Raw genomic sequence first — 22,003 nt, 5'->3', positions numbered from 1 at the left:
GGAAAAAAGAGGCAACCCTGTAATTAGGTGTATGAATAAATGCTCTCTATAGCTCTTTATGTTTTTCTGGGGAAACAAATTATAAAGTAACAGAGCAAATTAGCAGCTGTTCATTAGCACTTTAGAAGTGATTTTACATAAATTCTGTAAGACTTTCTGTAATTATTTAGGAATTCTTTCTAAACACTGCAAACAGATGGGGGGCTTGTTTTGTGAACTGCTTGGTACCTATGGCACGGAAAACGGCCCTACTTTGATTTACCCTTTTTTGGTAAACCCGTCTTGAAGCAGCAACGCTGCAGCTGTGCTGCTTAAAGATACCAAAGCGGTGTTTGTAGGAAGCGGTGTCTTCTCTGGCGGCCGGTCCGTGCGGTGGAACAGCCCCGCGCGGCCCCTCAGCGGCCCCGGCCCACACAAAGGGCCCGCCCGCCCCGCCATGGCCCGTGCGTGGGGGCGGGCGCCTCCCGCGCTCCCATTGGTGGAGCGAGTTGACAGGCACGGGAGCGCGCCAATGGCTGTCGGGAGTTCAAAGCGGTGCCGGCGGGGGCGGCGGACGCGATTGGCTGGCTTCGCGCGGGGCCCCGCCCGCGGGGCGCGGAGGGGCCCAGAGCAGGCGTTTAAAGATGGCGGCGGCGGCGGCGCCGAGAGGGGCACGGTGGTCGTGAGGCGCCCGCGCTCGGCCTCGCTCGCAGCCCCGGCGCAGGAGCGGCGGCACCACCGGGGATGGCTCAGGTGGGTGCGGGCCCCGCGGGGCGACGGGCAGGGCGGGCCCGCGCGGACACCGGCCCCTCCGCCCCACAGGCCGCGGCGCCCGCGGGCCCGCCGCGCTCTCGCCGCCCGCCTGCCCGGCCCGGCCCTGGGCGCGGAGCCCACGGGAGCCTCTCCCCGAGCCCCCCACCCCAGCGCTGCGGCGGGAAGGCGCTGCCCTGCCCGGCGGGTGTTGCTGTGCCGCGCTTCCCCCCGCTCCGGCCGGGGCGTCCTGCCCTCAGAGCTGCGGTTGTGTTGTGGTTTGTGTCGGGCTTGTCTTAGTGGGGATTGTTTCGTTTGTTTGTGTGTTTGTTTCCCGTTGCCCCCAGCCACGTCCCCGCTGCCCGGCCGTGGGGTAGCGCTGGGGATGGTGGAGAGGAGGGGAACGCCTTGTCAGTGCCGCCTGCCCGGGTGATGGAGCGGCGGCTCCGGCGGGTCCTGCCCCGGGTCCCCCGGCCCGCTCGTGTGTCGGGGGTGACCGGAGGGACGGGGCGATGTCACCGGACACACCCTTTGTGCAGGGGACAGAAACTGTATCTCCTCCGGGCCGAAGGGAGGAAGAAAAGGCACTTTTTTTTTTTTAGTTGTGGTGCGTTGAAGATAAGGTGCTGTGTCTGTAACTCTCAGAACCCCTATTGGAGTGTTCCTTGTATTAATAGTAAATTATCTTTTTCACTCTCTGGAAGGTTAATTCTCCCAATTTTCTTCTTTTTTTTTTTTTTTTCCCTTTTTTTTTTGGGGGGGGGGCAGGAAACTGTTCGTTCTTTTGTACTTCTTTTCCCTAGGCTTCGGGTTTATCTGTAAAGTTTCTTTGCCCACCCAACATCCAGGCGTTGCTTCCTCATAAACTGGGGTTGAATGAACCTATTCCGTTTCTTGTCTCCTGTAGGCTCTGAGTTACAGATCTTGGAATTACATCTTTAATTTTTCTTTTACAAGTCGAGAAGTTGTCTCTTCTATTTAGGTAATTAAACTTAAGGGTTCCTATTTTTAATTCTGTTGGGTTGCTAGTTCTTTCAGTTATCAGGGTTATTTTTGCATTTTTAGAGGAAGAGAAAGGAATTTGGTTCCTTGTGTCTGTTGTTTTTCTTTACAAGTAAGAAGCTTATGTGTGATGTGAAAGGAAGAATATTTTTCCTCCTTCCTAGACTCGGATTTTTGCCTTTTTTTAAAATTTAGTTTCCTGTTTTACACAATTAACAAAACTATCTAAACCTTGCCAGAAAACTGGTCAAGCTATAAAAGCAGCTGTTGTTTTCTCATTTCTGAGGATGCCTTTCCGAAATCATGTGTTCTGTTTGTTCTGAAATGGGATGAAGTGTTAGGAACTTGAGAAGTTCTTGAGTCTTGTATGTATTTGCCACTGATAATGCTGTTGTTGGCCCTGGCTGCATTTTCCTAAACTTCCTTGATGACTGACTTTTGCAAAGTGGTTGTTTCCTTCAGAATCTCTTTACCCTAAAGCTGATAATGGGGAGAGAAACAAGAGAACAAGTATGGAGTAATTAACATACAGAATACTTTTTTCTTTTGGCATTTCCTGTTCTGATTTAAAGAAGGTAAATTCAGTCTCTTTGGGGTTTGTTTTGGATCTTTTTGCAGGGATAATAAATAGGATTAACTTACTTCTGGAACTGTATGTGTCAAAAAGATACAATAGGTATAATGAAAGAAGGTGAATGACTGTGAGTGAGAAATTACTCTGACAGAGGTTAATAAGTGTGATCAGGGCCTTATAAATTCAGCTTCATTTGGGGCTAGAGGATGAGGAGGATGACTTTGTTTGTGGTTAGCAAATAAGGAGAGTTTGCTCTGGGCCAGTCCTCCTTTTGGGTCCACTGAGTGTGAAGTAAGCAGTTTCTGACACAGAATCCAGTTTCTTTTTAAAAGTGACTTTTTGAGGAGAGAATCTGTGGTATGCTCTTCCTTATTGTGGCTACAAGTATCTGTGAAAAATATGTTCTTTATGAAGCTCCCTTCTAGATGCTGACCTGCTGTCCAGGGAACAGAGTTCTTTGAGTTTAGGTGGTGCTGGTTACAAATTCTAAGATTGTGGGTTTTTCCTGCCTTGAAAAAAGAGACCCTTTTCTCTGTGTACTTCTCTCCCATCCCTCTCCTGTCTGGTTGTGGAACTTACTAAACAAAGAAGTAGTTTGTTGTTTTTCTTTTCTGCCTTCAAAGGACATCTGTAAGACGACCAAGCCAAGACTTGCATTTGCTGGGACCTGTGCAGTTCACTATGTTACTTTTAGGAGTCCCCATTATCTGTATCGCTGAATTTTCTTTGTGACATGAAACTTTTTTAAGTGATCTGCTAATATCAGTTAAAAGTGTGAGATTTGGGTGTATTGGTGATCTGCAGATGGTGAGCTGTGTGTTTTCCACAGATCATCCAGAGTACCCTCAGTGTTTTGTACTGCCTGGGGCAGCTCTCAGTGCTGTTCCAGATCTTTGGCAGGAGTCCTTATGGAAACTGTTGATGGAACTTGGGGGAGCCTTGGAGAATTAACTGTTATTTCAGGACAAGCTAACGAAGGATGGCAATCTGCAAACTGACTTAGGTCACACCATAACCCAGTATACTAAGCCAGGTTTTGTATGTGCTAGTTGTGTTCTTTTGATCTAAGGTCTGTTTGGCTGTTTGTAACCTACCAGCTTATCCAACTCATCCTTTCAGGTTTCATCCCTTCTGTCTGTCTTTGAAATACCTGATAGCTCAGGGAAAATCCTTACTGGTTTTGTTGTGGGATCTTTTTTCCCAGCCCCTGATATAAAGGGCATATTGTAGTGCCAGTTGGCAGGAAAGTCAGTGGGATTTGGACCTGTGTTACTCTGCTTCTCCCTGGCTTTTTATAGCTTATAGGAAGGTATTGTAGCCCACTGTAGCTGTAGAGCTACCAGGCTGTTATCTTATCCTGGGGATGTGGCAGGTTTATGGCTAGAAGTGGAAAAGCTCCTTTAAACTCCCCTTGGTTTAGTACTTTTCCTGACCACAGTATCTGTACCAAGTAGTCAACAATCCCTGGCAGTGATTTGGTATTCAGCTATTCATCATTTCCAGGCCAACAAGAAAGGGAAGAGAACAGGAATTTAATTGTTAACAGTACTTGAAATAGAATAACAAGACATCTTTCCTGCAAAAAGCAGAGGTGTTCTGTCAGTGAACTACCAAATCTAGGCAGGTGAAGTTCTCCCGTTCTGACATGGGTGGTAAGACACCCTTTGGTGCAGGAGCAGGACATGTCTCGGGGTGCAAAGGGCATCCACAGCATGGCTTGTGCCTTGGCAACATTAGTCTTTCTGCTTGGACCAGCTAGCAACACATGGGAAGGTATTACTCTTTCAAATTCTAGAATGCTGATTTCAGTACTGCATTTCTGTGTGAATTGCTTGTTTGTTCTTTTCAGGAGTCTTTAGGAGACTCTTAGGGTGGAAAAATTAGATGACTTAGGTATTTAATTTCCAGGAGTTAGTGAACTCATGCTGTGACTTTTTTGATTCTTTTGTTCAGAATTAACAATTAAGACACTAATGATTTACTGTGAAGAACTTTAATCATTTGTCATTCCCTTTTTTTCTTTTTTAATCTGAAGATGAGGAAGGTTATTAGAGAATTATATTTCTAGAGGTGTTCTGTATAATGGTAGATGTTTGAGAACTTGCTGAAATAAGAAGGAATTGTTTGCTGCTGGGGTCACTGTGTGTTCATCCTGTAGGATCAATGTATAGAACTGCTTGTCTTACTGGTGAATGAGCCATTTTTCAATCTGAAAAGCAACACATTTGTATCAGAGAAGGCAGGATTGTTTTAGAGCTCTTATCAATTTGGAGCCTTTTTCCTTAGTGACTCTACAATGCATGTCAAGCTCAGCATGTTGAATGTGTCACAACCTTGAGTATGTTTAAAAAATGACCACAAAATATGGACTGCTCTGCTGCCCCAGCAGAACTTGTTTTATTGCCAAATCACTAATATGAGTTTGCTCTGTTGGATATTATGCTTTCTTCCAGTTTCCAGGTAGGTGGCTTGTGTATGTTGTTGAATTTTAATTGATCCCGTTATAACTTCTTATTCCCAGCTTCCTGCCTTGCCCCAGTTGGTGTTTGGATATTGCTGTTGGTTTGTTCCTCCTGGGCTGGCCTAGAGATACATGAGGCAATTCTATTTGGTTTCTCCATAAGTCCCTCCTGACAACCCAGACGTTCTGCCCTGCTGCCTTCAGTGTTACACAGCAACACGAAGGACCTGGAGCTTGCTTCCCACAATACTGGGGTAGACTTTCTCTGCTGCTTGGGGATGCTTTGAACAGAGCAGGCTGAGCCAGCTGCCTTGGGCAGAGGGACACTGCTTCTTTTCTAGCTGGTTGGAAGATTTAAGCCTAGTTTGGGCTGGCATGGAGGGACTTGGAGAAACCAAAATAATCAGGTAAGAAATTATGCTTCCTTTCCCAGGTGCTTGTGGTCCTGCACAGATGACAAAAGTATAGTTGAAGAAGGCATCATAGACATGGTAGAAAGAACCCACTTAATGTAAAAAATAAACAAGCCCTAAACACACACTCTCCATCTCCTGTAAAATTTCCTAGAGCAATTTAATTTTTTCCAATTTAAATTACCTAAAACATTGGCTTCTAAATACCTTCCAAAATTATTTTGAGCTTCAGTGATATGTATCTGGACCTGAATTCCTTGGACATAACAAATAAATAGGTCCCTAGTAGTACAAAATACAAGATCAAATGTCTAATATCTGACTGTCTAGAGAGTAATTTTCTGTTAAAACATCCTGTGAGTTTTCAAAAATACCTAATGACTTAAACTTTGAAAAGCCATGTGTCTTACAGACCAGAGTTGTTAAAAACCTCTTGGTTTTGCAGATTGTCTTAAACTGTAAGCTAATTATCCTTTCTGCTGTGTGGGTAAGTATGGCTTGAGTGCCAGGTTGTTTTAAATTATGGGAGAACCTTCCCAAAATGCACAGTTTTTAGTCTGTCGTGCTTAATGCCCTGCCTGCTAATCAAGCAGAGACAGTCAACTAATCATAACACAGGGCAGCTGTGTTAGCAAATTCCTGTGCTGGTGTACAGCTCGAGCAGTAAAACCAATGGAATTCCAGCCTCATTCCAAATGGGCTCTGGGTACCCTGCATTTTTCACTGTAAAAATGTCACTCTTCTGCTTGAAATTTATGCCAGGAGTTACGTGTTTAATTTCTGCCTGGGATCATATTTCCATTTTTTCCTGTGACAAAATTTTTTTTTTCTTCTTCTTGTAGGTTGAAAGAAGAAAAGGAGACCTGCTTGTCCAATGAAGATGCAGTCTTAGTCTTCAGCTATTTAAGCTGAATGCATTGTGATTTCCAATAATTGAGACAGTGATTCTGAAAGCTGTCTACATTAATGAAAAGAACAATGTAGTCAGCTTAACTGAATCATCAGTGTTGCATATTGAGTAGAACACGATAACCCAATCCCGATGGACTCGTGCATGTTAGGAGTATAGATATACACATTTGTTAAAGCGTTGGTTTGTTTTTTTAAGAGACAGTAGTTTTAAAAATGGAGAACTATGAAGGTGTCCCACCCCTCCCTAAAGAACCCGTGAGAGACATGAATGTGGAGAACCAGAGCTGTCCCCCACCTCTGCCGCCCAGCGAACAGCCTCCACCACCTCCCCTGCAAACGTCCAGTGACGCAGAGGTAATGGACGTTGGCTCTGGTGGTGATGGACAGTCAGATAGCCCTGCTGGGGACACGCCCGGGCTCGGCAGGACTCAGCTGCTCACCAAGGGATCTGCCTGCTACAAGAGCCGCCTCATCGTAGACCCCGCCGGCGGCGACCAAAGCCCCAGGACCGCTCGGCACGCCCCGTCGCTCCGCAAGTTCACCCCAGATCTTAAGCTGCTGAAGGATGTGAAGATTAGTGTTAGCTTTACAGAGAGCTGCAAGAGCAAAGACAGGAAAGTTCTGTACACTGGAGTTGAGCAGGATTATAAGGCAGACGCAGAGTTTGGTGTTAATAATGTCAATGGGGATTTGCATGTTTGTCCTTTCGGTGGTAGTAATGGTAAAGCTGTAGGAATAGGGGGAGACAGTGAGGACAAGAAGGATGATGAAAATGATATTGATCAGGAAAAGAGAGTGGAATATGCAGTTCTGGATGAGCTAGAAGACTTTACCGACAATTTGATGGAAATAGATGAAGAAGGAGGAGGGTTTACATCTAAAGCAATCGTTCAAAGAGATAAAGTGGATGAAGAAACTTTGAATTTCTCATATGAGGTAAGCAAATCCACAGGTTTTTGGTGGGTAAGAGGTTTCCAAGTGGCTAGAAAAAAAATACACAAAGAAACAGTCTCTTCTAGAAGCGTGCAGTATGTGAGTCAAAATTGCAGAATTTTCAGAGTCAGAGCTTTGGCTGAAAACTTCTTTAAACTATTTTGGTTAAACTCCTGAGTTGTGTGGCAGCTTCTGTAGTTTATTTAAAAATGACATTTAAAAGTCTTTTCACACAGTTGCAACTCATTTTATCATAAAAAATACGGCTCTCACAAAAACTTATTTTCTTATTTTTCAGTCTTTTTACTGGAATCATTGGAACTGTCTAGTTTCTCTGTGGAAGTGCATATCAAAAATGTGTACTTTCTCTTTGCAAGGGAAAAGGGAGGTTGGTAGACCCAGAAGGATAGTGTCTGATGAAGTCTCTTTCAGGATGACTTTGATAATGATGTGGATGCTCTGCTGGAAGAGGGTCTCCGAGCACCCAAAACAAGGAGACTCGATAATGAGAAATATGGTGGTGAGAGCGATCACCAGTCTGATGGAGAAACGAGTGTGCAGCCTATGATGACCAAAATTAAAACTGTCCTGAAGAGTAAGTTCATGTTCATTAAATAACTGTAGTTCTTGTGTATGGCTTGTGTCTGTAGAACAAAAGTATATCAGCAAGCAGAGTGTGGGATAGCAATTCTCATGGAATTGTTAATATGTTGGAGAATTTTGTTGTTTGGAGGCAGCTTACTGTGGGATTTTTCGTGTTCCTAAACAGTGAAGTTGGTTTTTGCTTTTGATCTGTTTTATGTAATAAGAATGCATTTTAGTGTGTGGATTTGTGAAAAAGAATGAAGAATGTTACCTCAGTGGCAGGGAGGTGAACAAGGATGATCTGGGGCTTTTGTCTCTGGTACCATGAATCAGCTGAAGACTTTGTGGGCATTGTGGACTTCTTCCCACTTCAACAACTCTGCTGTTGAAATGGCTCCATGTGAAGTCTATGCAGGCAATACTAGGTTACAAGTAATGACTAGAAAAGTCAGTGGCTTACATTTATCTAGTTTCATTGTGTAAATGTTAGAAACTACTAATAAAGAAGAGCTGAGGATAATGAACCAAGCCAGAAGAATTTACCTGAAAATATTCTGAATTAGCATTAAAATTTGAACACGCTCTAGAGAAATACTTTACAGCTTCAGTGTGTTTTGAAATAGGAAATCAAATTTTGTACTAATGCAGGATTGCCAGGAGGCTTCCAGCAAAGCTGAATGGTCTCTGATTTCTGGTGTACAGAGGAGTGAGACCTTGGCTTACAAAGGAACTCCTTGCTGACTGTTTGGATCTGTAGGTCTGGTGGTGACTCAATGCAAATTTATTCCCAGGTGTCAAGTGAAAAATTTTTTAATGGAAAATTCAGTTGTTTCTAAAGCAAGTGTGACTTTTCCAGTAAGTATAGTGGTGTTTAAATACATAAAAAAGACTAATAAGAAAATCCAGTGAAGAAACAAACTCAGCAGTCTATATAAAAATTAGTGCTTCTCTCACCTTTCAATTGAGAACATAATGGAATCTGTAATTTTTCAGGATTTAGTGTGGGTTAGAAGCATATACCTTGTTATTAAAACAACTTCTCTCTACAAAACATCTTTAATCTTGTTGCAGTGCAGTTTTATTCTTTGAGACAGAAAAGGCAATAAATAAAAACCTGGGTTCTTGTTCTTTTTAGCAGTCTGTGCAAGTTTAAAGCCATTCTTTGCTTTCAAGGTCGTGGCCGCCCTCCTACAGAGCCTTTGCCAGATGGATGGATCATGACATTCCATAACTCGGGCATTCCTGTATATCTGCACAGAGAATCCAGAGTTGTTACCTGGTCTAGACCTTATTTCTTGGGAACAGGAAGCATAAGGGTGAGAGCTGTCAATTACTTACATACTTACTAAGATTTAAACATCAGATGTGTTCCTGCAAGCAGTTGAATATTTTTCTACTTTAGTGGACTTTTTTCCAGTGTTAAAACTAAGGTCCTTGAAAAGTAAACTCTTCTCTTTCTGAAAATTTGATATGATTTTTCTTAGGGGCTTGGGTTTTCTGTTTGGGCAGTTAAAGAGAATGGGATGATCTTGTTTGGTGCCTTTGTTTTTCTAGCATATGGCTGAAAAATTCTGGTTTTATTCCACCATGCAATATATATGGATCTTTTATTTGTAGCTGTAAACTAGTCTGAGCTGTGGCTTATGGTCACATTTTTAGAAGTAAGGATGTGACAGTCATGAATCCAAGGAATCTGCAGAAACTGGATTTAATGCCATGGGCTCATGCCCCAAGAAAGCTGGGTGGATTTTATGAAAGCATGTAGTGTGTGCATATAAGTGACCAGAATGTAGTTTGGAACTAAAGCAGCCAACACTCTCAGCAGGTTTGTGTCAGGGGTGCACAGTGTCAGGGTACCACAGGAGGGACCCCGTTCAGCTCTTGAGCAGAATGAGGTTGCTGACCAAAGAGAAGCCAGAGCCTGCACTGAGGAAAAGTAACTTCCATCTTAATTGCATCTCTTGGGTTTGACTCTTGCTTTTGGTGACCTTGAGATACTGATAGCTTCTGTATTATTTTATATTTGCAGAAACATGATCCTCCCCTTAGTAGCATTCCTTGCTTTCATTACAAAAAAATGAAGGAAAATGAGGAAAGGGAACAAAACAATGACATAACCCCAAACGGGGAGGTATCACCCGTAAAGCATCTAGAGAAATCCTCAGAACTGGACTGCCAGACGGAAGAACCAGATTCCACTGCTGCTGATTCTGGGCCTTTAGATGACAAAGACCCCTCTGGGGGAGATGCAGCACAAGGAGCCTTGGGACAAGTTAAGGCCAAAGTTGAAGTATGTAAAGATGAATCTGTAGGTATGTATGGCAAGTGGAGTCTTTTCTTGCCTGGAGTTGGGGTAATGACATTTGGGAGGCTTTATTCCAGACTTGGCAGCTGAGTGGTATCTTGCCTGAGATCAGGTGATCAGTTATCAGGCTGCACGCTCTGAGATCTGGAGAAACACATCCAGTATTAGAAATCAATTTTGATTTTAACAGAAAAGAAATACACAGTGAAGAATTTTGCTGAAGCCTTGAGAGTCCACATGGAAAGGTTTTACACAAAAAATGTGAACATTTTGGAAGTTAGTCCTGTAGACTTTCTCTCAGTTTAACAGTCAGTTAAGTCAATGTGTACATTTGAATTGCTGTTGTCAGGTGTGTTAGTGTGACTTCTTTAACTAGGCTTTTCTAGGCAGCCTCTATGTTGGCTGAATTGTATCTATTTTCAGTATCAACTCTTTAAGAAACTATATTTCCTTATTTGCACAACTCTATCAAAATAAGTCATGCAAATATAATTGGATGCATATGAAGGGGGTGATGCTTCATTATTTTATTTGTACAAGTCTGATAGCCTTTGCACAAAAAGTTGTCTGAAGAAGTCATGCCAAAATCACTGCCTGACTTAGAGGAACTTGGAGAGGAAGCTCATGTGCCACTTAGCACATCTGCATACCTGAGAGGCCCATCCATGTAAATTAATGCTCCTCAGAATATTGATATGGATCATAGGCTACCATTTGTCTTTAGTATTCCAACATAAAACTTGCCCTTGACATTACATGTGTCCTGTTCACTCAGAAAAACACGCCAAAAGATTTTAAAAAACCCAAATCACCAGTATTTAGCAGCAAAACTAAAACCAGTGAGCACTTACTTTTGTACGTGAAGTTCACCTCTGTATCTCTTTCTTCAAATAGGATCTGTGAGTGATCAAGCATAAGCATGACTTGCATATGGAGTTCCTTGTGGAAGGAAACAATACCAGCAGCTTGCTTTTGTTTGTTTACATCTGTGGATGCTACTCTTTATTTTTGCTGATTATATCTGCAGAAGTATCCTAGAAAGGAGAAGCAGCTGTATTTCAAGGGGGGGGAGTCTTTTAGTGCTCTGTGTGTGAAATGAATGTATTAAATTGTGCTTAGAGGCTGCAGACACTCCTGGAGGTCATGCAGCATCACTGCAGAGTTTGATGGTTCACTGCTGAATAAATAGGCAGTGATAGCTGGGCTCAGGAAGCTGAGGCTGGAAGCAGAACTGTGCTCACTGTGTGCCTCACTTCAGGGACAGGAAGGTGAACAGGTGTTGAAGCAGAACAATCGCCAGTGTTTGTTACAAACTGGGTTGGGTATTGTGCTAGATAGGGCTTCCTAGAATCTTCAAGTGACAGAATAAAATGGTCTTTTGTTTTGTTTTCCAGTTTGCACAAATGTTTTGCATTTGACCCAGTAACAGGAAAACTTGTAATTAGTTCTGTTAGTGTAAAATAGCATCCTAACCTTTGGCTGCTGCTCTAAGACTGTAATTACAGTGGAAATAGAGAGCTTACTGCTTGCTCAGTGCTCAAGAGGAGAGAGTAACCTGGCTGTGTTCCTCAGATCTGGAGGATTTCAGGCGCTACCTGGAGAAGCGATTTGACTTCGAGCAGGTGACGGTGAAGAAGTTCCGGACGTGGGCGGAGCGGCGCCAGTTCAACCGCGAGATGAAGCGCAAGCAGGCCGAGGCCGAGCGGCCCATCCTGCCTGCCAACCAGAAACTCATCACCCTCTCTGTGCAGGATGCACCCATCAAGAAAGGTTGGCTTATCTGCCTGCAGCTCAAACATTCTGCCTTCAACACTAACAGCAGTTCTAAGCTTGGCTGGAAATAAATCCTCCAATAGGTTCATTTTGTGTTCTTTGATCCATCATATTACATAGTAAAGGGAAAATATGGTCAAAATGTGCTTCCTATTGAAAAGATAATTCCTAAATTAAAAGATTTTTATTTTATTTAAGGTTGCAGTCCTGGTTACCAGTGACTACCTTCAGCTATACTTACTGTTGGCTGTTGCTGAAAACCCTCCTGCCTTGTCACTCAGTGCTACTGCCTTCTCAGTTCTGTACCAGTTCTAATTGGTCCCAAATTAGGGATTGGTTACAAATGCCATATTAATCCAGATTAAAACCTCATGTTAAAAATACAAATGTGTGTGCAGTTGTGTCCTGTGGTATGATGAGTGGATATTGTATCTGACAAGAAGCTGGAGTGTTCCCTTGTGTATATTGGCTGTGTATCCATAATAGCACATCTGACTGCAGTCTGATGTTTAGAATGTCCATTAGACTTGGGATTTGGATTCTGCTGAGCCAGGGTTTGTGCTCTTGACTAATGATACTGTTGCAGGGGAAAAATCCCATCCAACCAAAAAATAATCTTTCCAATAAAAAGAGCACAGTCATGGCAAGGGAGCAGTGCCCTGGTCTGTGGCTTGCTAAACAGGGTTTTTGTGTGGGAGGGAAGGGGGAATGATTCTGGGTTTTGGATTTGAAGTCTATGTGCCCGTTGTTGTGTCTCCCTTCTGATGTGTTTGGAGCAAATTAGAGGATCTCTAATTGATGTTCGCTGCCAAAAATGCTGTGTCTAGAGGTCCCGAGGCCATGGGACTGCAAACATTGAACAGAATGTTTGACTTGGCTCATAATTAGTGCACTTCTAGTTGTTGATAGAAACATCTCACTCACACCTCAATAGTTTGTCAATGAAAATGGCCTGGGAGGTCTTAGTTACCTGTACTGGTTTCAACAACAGCACATTTCATTTGAGCAAGCACTTATCTCTTGGAGCTTCTAATTTATTGATTGATTTATTTGTAGTAGAAATTGTCTTTTAAAGACTGGAACTACTTAGCTTCTTCCCCTCTCTTTGTCTTTCTTCTTTGCAGAATTTGTCATTAATCCCAATGGGAAGTCTGAAGTTTGCATACTGCATGAATATATGCAACGAGTCCTGAAGGTTCGCCCTGTTTACAATTTCTTTGAATGTGGTAAGTCTGTTACATTTCCTTAAAATAGACCTGCAGTCAAATTAACATTGGGGTTTGTTTCCTGAAGTGCTATGATGTATGTTCCCTTAATTCTTACTGTTGCTGTTTTGGGTTTTTTTGGGGTTTTTTTGAGGGCACCTTATAATTCTTCAGAATTATGTTATTCCTATGTATGTATTACATAATTTACCTGAATTTTCAATATCAGAATGTGTAGCTCTTGTATTCACACTGGGATATGGAAACTTTGGTGTTAATACTTGAATTCTGGCAGATTACCAGGGATCTCTTAAAATGTTCTTTATTTGGAAGAATGAGTATGTGGTGGTAAGTCTCTGTTAATGGAAAACTCTTGTTAGTCTTTCTTATACTGAAGTAAGAAATTTTTCAGTCTTTATGAAGAATAAACAATTTCCATCCCTCTTGAAGTTGAAATGAAGAAGAAAAGAAAGCCTTGACAGTGGTGGTATTTCATGTTCATGGTGAGTGTATTTTACACTGAGAGTTCTGCAAAGCTTTCTTTTACTTTCTTCCTCTGTTTCCAGAGAACCCAAGTGAACCTTTTGGAGCCTCAGTTATTATTGATGGAGTAACTTATGGGGCAGGAACTGCCAGCAGCAAAAAACTTGCCAAGAATAAAGCTGGTAACATTTTTTCTTTCTTAATTACGACTCCTGATTTGTTTATCTGTTTTCATTTCTGCTTTGGAAATTACGTGTTTGCCACAGTAAGTGGGAATAATTTTGTTAACAGTCAAAGAAAATGTGTATATGGCCTTTTGGCAAAATTGATAAATGCTGGTGCAGAGACTTTGCTGACAAGCAAAGGTTCAGCAATGGACTGGGACAGAAAACCATGAAGAAACTTGCTCTGTTGACTTCCATGCAGACTCTTGATGTGCACTGGGCAGCAGTGTGAGAGTCTGTCTCTAATGATCACACCAGTAAAAACTTGTTGGAGGTTTTATGTCTCTGCTGTCACCTGCTGTATAAACACCTGGGGATGGATTGTAGCAAAATGAAAATATTTGCCTGTCTTTCAAAAAAAAAAAATCCCTCCAACTTTTGTTTGTATTGGTTTTCTTTCTGAAAATAAAACAGTTGCATTGAACTATGTGATTATTGATTTCTAAGTACTTGTCTTCATTATTCCAATTGTGGAAGTCTGTAATAAATGTGTAAGTAGTTCTAGATGGGAATGTCTTGCCACATCTGCTGTTAGGACTCCTCACTGAGCTCCAGGTTTCAATCTCTTTAGCACAAGGCTCAGGAAAAACCCTTCAGCATGTAAAGATGTATGACATCCATGTGGTGATTTCTGCATGTGAGAATTCCATCAGTGCAGCCAAATCCCCAAAAAGCAACCTGGAATTGTTTGTGCATGAGGAAAAGGGATTTTGCTGTGAAGGTTTAGGCAGATCCTGGGGGTGCTTTTTGTACCTTGCTGGGGTTTGAATGCCCTGGGGATGCAGCACCAGGGCTCAGCTCTAACAACTGAGGGGCACAACTCTGATTTTTGCTGCTAAGGGCTCTGTGTCACTTACTAGAGGAGATCTTTTTCTTTACAATCATTGTTTAAAGTAAACTTAACCAAGATGTTTAATCACTCTCTGCAGCTCGAGCTACACTGGAAATCCTTATTCCCGACTTTGTTAAACAGACCTCTGAGGAGAAGCCCAAAGACAGTCAAGAACTTGAGGTACTGAGCTGTTGCTTCCTGGCTGTCATTATTGGAGTCTGTCTTTAAAAACATTGCACCTTCAGTGTCAAAAATACAATGGAAAGTTCATAAGGTTGTTTTCTCAGTCAAAGGGAAATGTGAAATTCTTCCTTTAGAGGAAGATCTATGGCAATGAAAATACCTTTTTTTAATTGGAATTGATCAGAAGATTTAATGTGATGCAGAGAACTAGTTCCTTATTGATTATATCAGGTCACTTACTGAAGACCTGAAATGTTCCAAGATACCAGACTGCCTGTACTGTCCTGGCTTCCAAAATCCTCTGGTTGATGCTGTGAAAAGTTCAGTGAGGTGCTGTCTGGTTTTGTGTGATCATCTTAGGACACCAACAAAGAACTGAAAAGTGCTCAGGCTTCTGAGGTGTTTTTACCTACCTGTAAATCTTGGGCAGTGACATTTGAGAAAATCAAAGGAAAAGTTTCTTTAAGTGGAGAATATGTGCTATATTTTCAGGTACTGGAAGTATGAAATAGTTTGTTGATCAGTGGTACTTCTCACAGACCATCAGTGAGGAGTAAAGGACAAATCAGTCATCAGAAGATTAGTTGTTTGTACCTTTGCTTTAACTTAAAACTGTGTTGTATCCCCTACACTACTGAAATGGTCATTAGGAAAATGCAAACCATTTTTTCCGTTGTTTTGCAATACAAAATGTGCCAATAGCTGTGTGATTAGGTGTGGCAGTTTTAAGGATGTTGATAAATACCTCCCATTATGGATTTAAAAGCCTTTTTTAAAGTATTAAGCACAGAGCAGCAGATCTTATAGAATGTTGCAGAAGAGAAATGAGAGTTAAGGACAGTTTTAGGGCCTTACTTGCACAAAGTACAATGACCCTTCTCAATTCCTTTGTAGTATTTTAACCATATCAGTATTGAGGACTCACGGGTATATGAACTCACCAGTAAAGCTGGACTCTTGTCTCCATATCAGATTCTCCATGAGTGCCTTAAAAGGTAAGGCTGCAGCAGGAGGGCAGTTTGGGGGCACAGTGTCCCTGCAGTGTTGGGCAGTGCCTGGGCACTGTTGGGCTGGCTGAGCTCCCTGTGCCAGCCTTGGGGGGACTCAGCTGGGCAATGCTGAGGCACTTTGAATTCATATTTGCTGTTTATGCCTCTTCTGAGATCAGAATTTAGTTGTGGGATATATATTTGGTTTTCCTTCGTACAGGCTTGCCTTTTCAAGTTACTGATCTAAAATACCCTTTTCATTAATGAATGTTTTGGAATTTATTAATGTCTAATTTCATTGCAATTACTCTCAAAGATAACTGCAACCACTTCAGTTGTTTGTAGTTTTACTTAGTATGTGGTCTTGATTTTGTGCTTAAGAAACCACGGAATGGGAGATACATCCATCAAGTTTGAAGTGATTCCTGGGAAAAATCAGAAGAGTGAATACGTGATGACGTGTGGGAAGCACACGGTGCGAGGCTGGTGTAAGTACAGGGCTGGGCAGTTCTGCCCTGCCTGGCTCTGGGGGCTGGGGAATGTCCCTCTGCTCTGCTGTCCCAGTTCTGACTGACACAAGGCAATGTTGGGGTGCTGGCTCAGCTGGGGAATGTCCCTCTGCTCTGCTGTCCCAGTTCTGACTGACACAAGGCAATGTTTGTGTTCATCTCACTACACGATGGTCCAGGACTGAGACACTGCCATGACTGTTTTTACAGGCAAAAATAAGAGAGTGGGGAAGCAATTGGCTTCCCAGAAAATCCTGCAGCTCCTGCACCCCCACGTGAAGAACTGGGGCTCTCTCTTGCGGATGTACGGGAGGGAGAACAGCAAGCTGGTTAAACAGGTGACTGTGCTCTTGTGTTGGTCATAACCTACCCTGGGACTGGAGTTTGGCCTTTGGGTCTTTCTGGGGGTTTAAATTTAACCCCAGCAAAGCTTTAGGCTGTGTGCTTTGGTGTGCTGGTCCCTGCTGGTGAAGGCAGTGCCCCTTTGGGGAGCAGTTCTCAGTTCAGAAGGGATCCTGTTCCTTGCTAGTGCCAGAACACGAGAGGAGTGATTGCACTGGCAGTAATCACTGTTAATCTTGCATCTTCCAGATCAAAATTATATAGCCTGTTAAATATTTAACATTGACCTGACTTGTGGAAATAGATGTTATTACTTAAGGAAGTACAACTATTGCTTCATGTACATTATTTTGATTGGTTGTTGCTTGTGGTTCTGTTGAATAGGAAACCTCTGATAGAAGTGTGATAGAGCTTCAGCAGTATGCCAAAAAGAACAAGCCAAATCTGCACATCCTGAACAAGTTACAGGAAGAAATGAAAAAACTGGCACAGGAAAGAGTGAGTAAATGTTCTTGTGGATTTACAAACAGCACAAGTGCCACAGTTCACCTGTACCAATGGTCAGATAGTTTTGCTTGTTTTACCTGGTATCTCAAAATCTGAGCTCTTCAAAACTTGACTGGGGAGCTACTTCTAGAGAGATTTTCATCCTCTCTTTTAAACTGTCTTATAACTTAATTGTACCTACTTCAGTAAATTTATTTTCAACATCAGCCCAAGTTAGCCTTTCACACCGATTGACAGAAGTTTGGCTAAAATTGTACAAAATTGGAATGGTGTTTATGATTACCTTCTCTTTATGACTGTGGGGGGGGGCTGTTTCATATTTTTGTAGGAGGAAACACGAAAGAAACCCAAGATGACAATAGTGGAGTCTGCTCAGCCTGGGAGTGAACCTCTCTGCACTGTTGATGTGTGAGGAGAAAATGCAAGTGGGGAGCAATAACACAAATGGAGGAACTAGATTCTCAACAATTATTTAAAAATTGTTTGCTGCAGAATGCAAGATAACTTTTAAAATCCAAGCTGCTTCAGTTATGCATTGTTCTTTTTGCATCATCAGGGCAATATTACTTTTTCCTAGTTTCTTTTTCTTTGGTTAGGTATTTTTCCTTTTTTAATACCTCTGAGATATGTACGTTTAAAGGATCGATCATAAAGGTCTCTTACTTGGCAAATGCACAGAGCACAGGCATGTTCACACAGGATAAAATCAATCAAGCACTTTTTCCTGGAAAGCCATCCATGTTGTTTGAAATGGATGTATTTTAAGTATGAAATTCAGAATATCTATGTACAGGTTGAAGCCGATATTATATATATACACATTCATATATATGTATATATAAAAGAAATATATGTACATCTTCTTGTATGAACATGCCTAAAACTATTTTTGTGAAAAGTTTTGTTGCATTTCAGCACATAATAATATGCACTGATAAGACACTTTGGTGACAAATACAGGAAAGTGATGAGCAATGTTCCTAATGCCATAGGATTAGGCCAGTAATGCTGTTTTTGTTTTGCTTTTTGTCTCCTGCCAGGCTTAGTTATTTGAGAGCACAGGATACAGATTTTTTTACTACTTGAAAAGAACAAGTACACCTGGTAGTGTTAAGAGTAACAGGTTGGATATCCAAAATTACTGGACTTTATTTGAAATAAAAAGAGCCTGTGTTAGTTTACAGATCACTTGAACAGGGAAAATATGGCCCTAGTTGTATGATTAAAATAAAAACTGTAGTTTGAAAGGCTGTTTTCAAAGCTTGGAGCCAAAACGCAGCTGATGATGGTTGATAGTCTAAATATACTTTGCCAATGATGTGTTTAAAGACTTTCCACTCCCTTCTCCCAGCAATAAAACAATTTCTTATTTGTTTGGTGTCAGATTACATCTGACTTGACCAATTAAGTCTTAAATAATTTGCACCATAAAAGCAAAGAACTTAAAAAAGAATCAACACAACCCTAAAATCTGAAACAACTGCAGCAATTTAGTTTTTTTTTAAGAAGCCTTTGTTTTTACTTTTTTTAATTACATTTTTAGTTTTTAAAGACAATGTGTAACTTCTGCAAACTAGAATGTAGATTTGGGTTATGACATAGAGTAATGAATAGAATGAGACCATAACTGGCTATGCTCCTAACTAAGGAAGTCACAAATATGCAAAGTGTTCTCAGCTGCAGCACAGGCAGTGTGGGCAGGAGCTGTTGGCAGGCACAGCACAGGAGTTCTTCACTGGGGTTCTTGTTCTTGTTCTTCACTGGGGTTTTCTGTGGCACTGCAGTGCCTGCCCTGGGAACCATCCCTGGCTTCTCTGTGGCACTGCAGTGTGTGCCCTGGGAATCATCCCTGGGTTCTGTGGCACTGCAGTGCCTGCCCTGGGAACCATCCCTGGGTTCTGTGGCACTGCAGTGTCTGCCCTGGGAACCATCCCTGGCTTCTGTGGCACTGCAGTGCCTGCCCTGGGAACCATCCCTGGCTTCTGTGGCACTGCAGTGCCTGCCCTGGGAACCATCCCTGGGTTCTCTGGCACTGCAGTGTCTGCCCTGGGAGCTGCTCTGTGTTGGCTCTGCGAGGGGAGAGTGAAAGCCGAGCTGGTGCTTCAGTGACTGCTGGAGGAGCTGCTCTGCTCTGTCCTACCCTCCTGCCCTGGGCAGTGACCCAGCTCACTCCTCTGCACCTGCTGCAGCTCCTGCCCCTTACCTGGACAGGGACCTGGGGGCTCGAGGGGTTGTTTGCTTTGGTTTTTCTTTTGATTTTTTGCTGGGGGGTTTTTGATTTCCTGTGTTACATGGAGAGTGCTGCAGTATATTGAATTTAGTGCCTACTGGATTTTAACAATGTTGGCATCAGTATTGTAAGACCTCCTTTTACATCATGCATTACTTTGGAAATACGTGGAGTTTAATTTATATTTCAAGCTGATGTTCTCTCACGTGTTGCATATGATGTTTGAGGTTAAACAGGAGGAGTCCTGGAGTCTCACCTGTTTCTGTGTTTGAGTGATACCCTCGGAGGTCTCTGCAAATACAAATCCATCCATTTTTTTATTATTGTATTTAGCTTTTTAGTTCCACGAGTTGTAATCCTGGTACAACAGGATACGGGTAGTTGGAAGACTATACATGAACTTATTATTTAAAGAAGTGGCCTGTCTTAAAAAAAAAAAAAAGAAACAAAAAACACTGCCTCTGCTTTTTTTTGTATAGCTTTAATAAATCTCCATCTTTTGAAGGGTATATAATATTGGTGCAGCAGTGACAAGCAGTGATTGCTGTTTGTCTCTTTGTTTTTATTGGATTTTTTTTTTTTGTTTATTTTCCTAAAGACAGGGCTTATTATATCTTCTATGCCTAAATAGATAGGTTTTATTTCAGCTTCTCTGTTTTCAGCAGAAAAATCTGTACTTGGATGGCACTGTAAAAGACAAATCACCCTTGTAGATCTTTTTATTTTTCTGAAACCAGAATGTCAATGCATTTGCAGGTCACCTGCAGAATATCCATAGATGCCTCGCTTACCAATTTGTTTTCATTCATTTTAAGAGGATTGCTGTATTACCTCACTCTGCCACTATCAGATTCACAAGGTGACCATTGCCCTTAATAAACACCCAGAGATTTCATTGTGAACCAAAGCCTAGAACGTGTATTATGCATTCTAAACAAAACCCAAGCACCACGATGGTATCAGACCTTGCTGCAGCCTTTAACTGGAGAGCTGTCCAGGAACCCGCAATAACTGCTGGAACAAACAACGGAACTGCTGTTGATGTCATGTGGAGTATTCTTGTGTTTTAATGTTTACTATTGTTTGGAGTGTAACAGTCTTGCATTTGCACATAAGCACGAGCTGCTGTGATAGAGGATAGATCATTGCATTAACTTCAGCTTCTGCATGAACACTTACAGTGTGATTCAAGATGTATCCTAAACTTGTCTTGTAACTTGTGTGTTTTCTAGGTAATCGGCTGTAAAGGTTTAGATCTGATTGTATGAATGCATAAAACAACTGCTGCTTTTGTCACTGATACTTGTTATTTATCCCTTCTATATCCAGAGGAAGATGGGTATTTTTATAGGGATGGAGTGTATTTTTAAGAACTGTTCCATCCTTTGGGGATTAGACAGTTTTGCTTTGCATATTATGTGCTTCTTGACAAAAGTGTGGTTTATTGACTTTAAGGATTCAATTAGTGTGCATTCAAATCTTCATGGTACTGACAGAAAACTTACTGTGACTTGCAGTGACTAGTCAGATGCTACCTACTGAAACACCAGTCATCAGCTTTTTTACATATTTATTAGGCAGAACTGATGAATTAGTTGGGTACTCAGAAGTTTGGAAAGACTATTATGCATAAACTTAACTGTTGTATGTAAACTTCCATTCTCCTGTGATGCTGTTAGGCTTTATACAAATATATTTGTAACATCCAAGTATTTAAAAGCATCATGATTATCTTATTAATTCTCTAAACTGTACTTTGGTCCTGGAGTGAAGTTGAGGAAGTGATATCCTCCTAACTTTCCGTGGGAAGGAATGTGAAGTGCAAGAAGCCATGCTGTTATTAACCAAATAAATGATCAGTTACAGTATTCCAGTGTGTATCTGGAGGTGGGAAAACAAAACAAACCAGAGTCCATCCCTACTGCCCGAGCAGGTAACAATGGTTGCTCTTTGAGTTGTGGTGGGTGCAGTTGCTTGATGCCAGTGCTAAATTGGTACAACTATAAAGCCTCATTTTCACTGAGCCTCTGCTTGCTTTTTTTCTGCACAATCATGTAATCCTCTGTGTTTGGTCTTTGAGTACTACATGTGTATTTTTCAGACAATTAGTTTTGAGCAATAAAGTTTGATATTATAAAATGCACCAGTGTGATCAGTATTACCATGGCTTAAGCATATCTAGAAAAAGGAACTTTTTTATTCCTTGAGTCCTGTAGGTGTTTTTAATAGAAATTAAATTAGTGCAGGCTCTAACTTCTTGGTTAGGGAAGTACTTGATCCCCTTCTTGGTAAGGAATTGAATGTTTAAATGGTTAAACCCTTGGAATTAAATTACAGTGTTTTCTTGAACTGGGATTTGTATTTTTACTTAAATGATGTCAAGGTTGGGAGTGTCTCAGCCCCAAGTGCTGCTTTTGGTACCTGCTGTCACTGGACAGGTGGGGTGTCAGCACAGCTGGGGGCTGTTGTTGTTCAGGCCACATTAAATGTGTATCAGAAGTATGTTTGGTAACTTGAGATTTAAGATGGTTTTTCCTTCTCCCAGTCAGTGCTCTGTCTGCTCTGGAGTGTGGATCACAGTCTGTCCATGGCAGCTGCTGAGATCTGGAGAGTGACTCTGCCTGGAGAGCACCTCGGCCCGGGCTGGGACTCTCAGCCAGGTTGGTCTCCACGCACAGAAGTGCAGCTGCAGGTGCTCAGTGGGGTCACTGTCCTGGTGTGTGTCTGTGCTGGGGGTTTGGCTTAAACACAAACTGCCTTTGTCTCCTGCTGCACAGGGCTACTACTAAAACAGCTGGGAAGATACCTGAGG

The 22,003-nt window shown here is 42.0% G+C and overlaps 1 protein-coding gene across 1 annotated transcript; it reads left to right on the top strand.

Annotated features, from left to right (window-relative positions):
* The first annotated feature begins 610 nt into the window (after positions 1 to 610).
* On the top strand, positions 611 to 21,327 carry DGCR8 (DGCR8 microprocessor complex subunit). Its single transcript, XM_051769104.1, has 14 exons — positions 611 to 732; positions 6,022 to 7,027; positions 7,457 to 7,619; positions 8,783 to 8,925; positions 9,639 to 9,921; positions 11,487 to 11,684; positions 12,812 to 12,913; positions 13,459 to 13,557; positions 14,529 to 14,611; positions 15,509 to 15,609; positions 15,985 to 16,091; positions 16,323 to 16,450; positions 16,839 to 16,952; positions 17,290 to 21,327. The coding sequence occupies exons 2-14, from the start codon at positions 6,305 to 6,307 to the stop codon at positions 17,371 to 17,373; spliced, it is 2,328 nt and encodes a 775-aa protein (XP_051625064.1). The 5' UTR covers positions 611 to 732; positions 6,022 to 6,304; the 3' UTR covers positions 17,374 to 21,327.
* Positions 21,328 to 22,003: the final 676 nt, after the last annotated feature.

Source organism: Manacus candei, unplaced genomic scaffold (genome assembly GCF_025592945.1).
Source record: "Manacus candei isolate 608988 ecotype Guabito, Panama unplaced genomic scaffold, ASM2559294v1 h1tg000103l, whole genome shotgun sequence".
NCBI classification, from domain to species: Eukaryota; Metazoa; Chordata; class Aves; order Passeriformes; family Pipridae; genus Manacus; species Manacus candei.
Note: the sequence above shows the minus strand (reverse complement) of the source record. Positions and strands in the feature narration are given on the sequence as shown.

What these genes read in the sequence shown, in the direction of transcription:
- DGCR8 (XM_051769104.1), top strand. Translation starts at nt 6,305, where the DNA reads ATGGAGAACTATGAAGGTGTCCCACCCCTCCCTAAAGAACCCGTGAGA. An exon ending in CTTTGAATTTCTCATATGAG is followed by an intron (nt 7,028 to 7,456) that starts GTAAGCAAATCC and finishes AGTCTCTTTCAG; the next exon opens with GATGACTTTGATAATGATGT. An exon ending in TGGGAACAGGAAGCATAAGG is followed by an intron (nt 8,926 to 9,638) that starts GTGAGAGCTGTC and finishes TTATATTTGCAG; the next exon opens with AAACATGATCCTCCCCTTAG.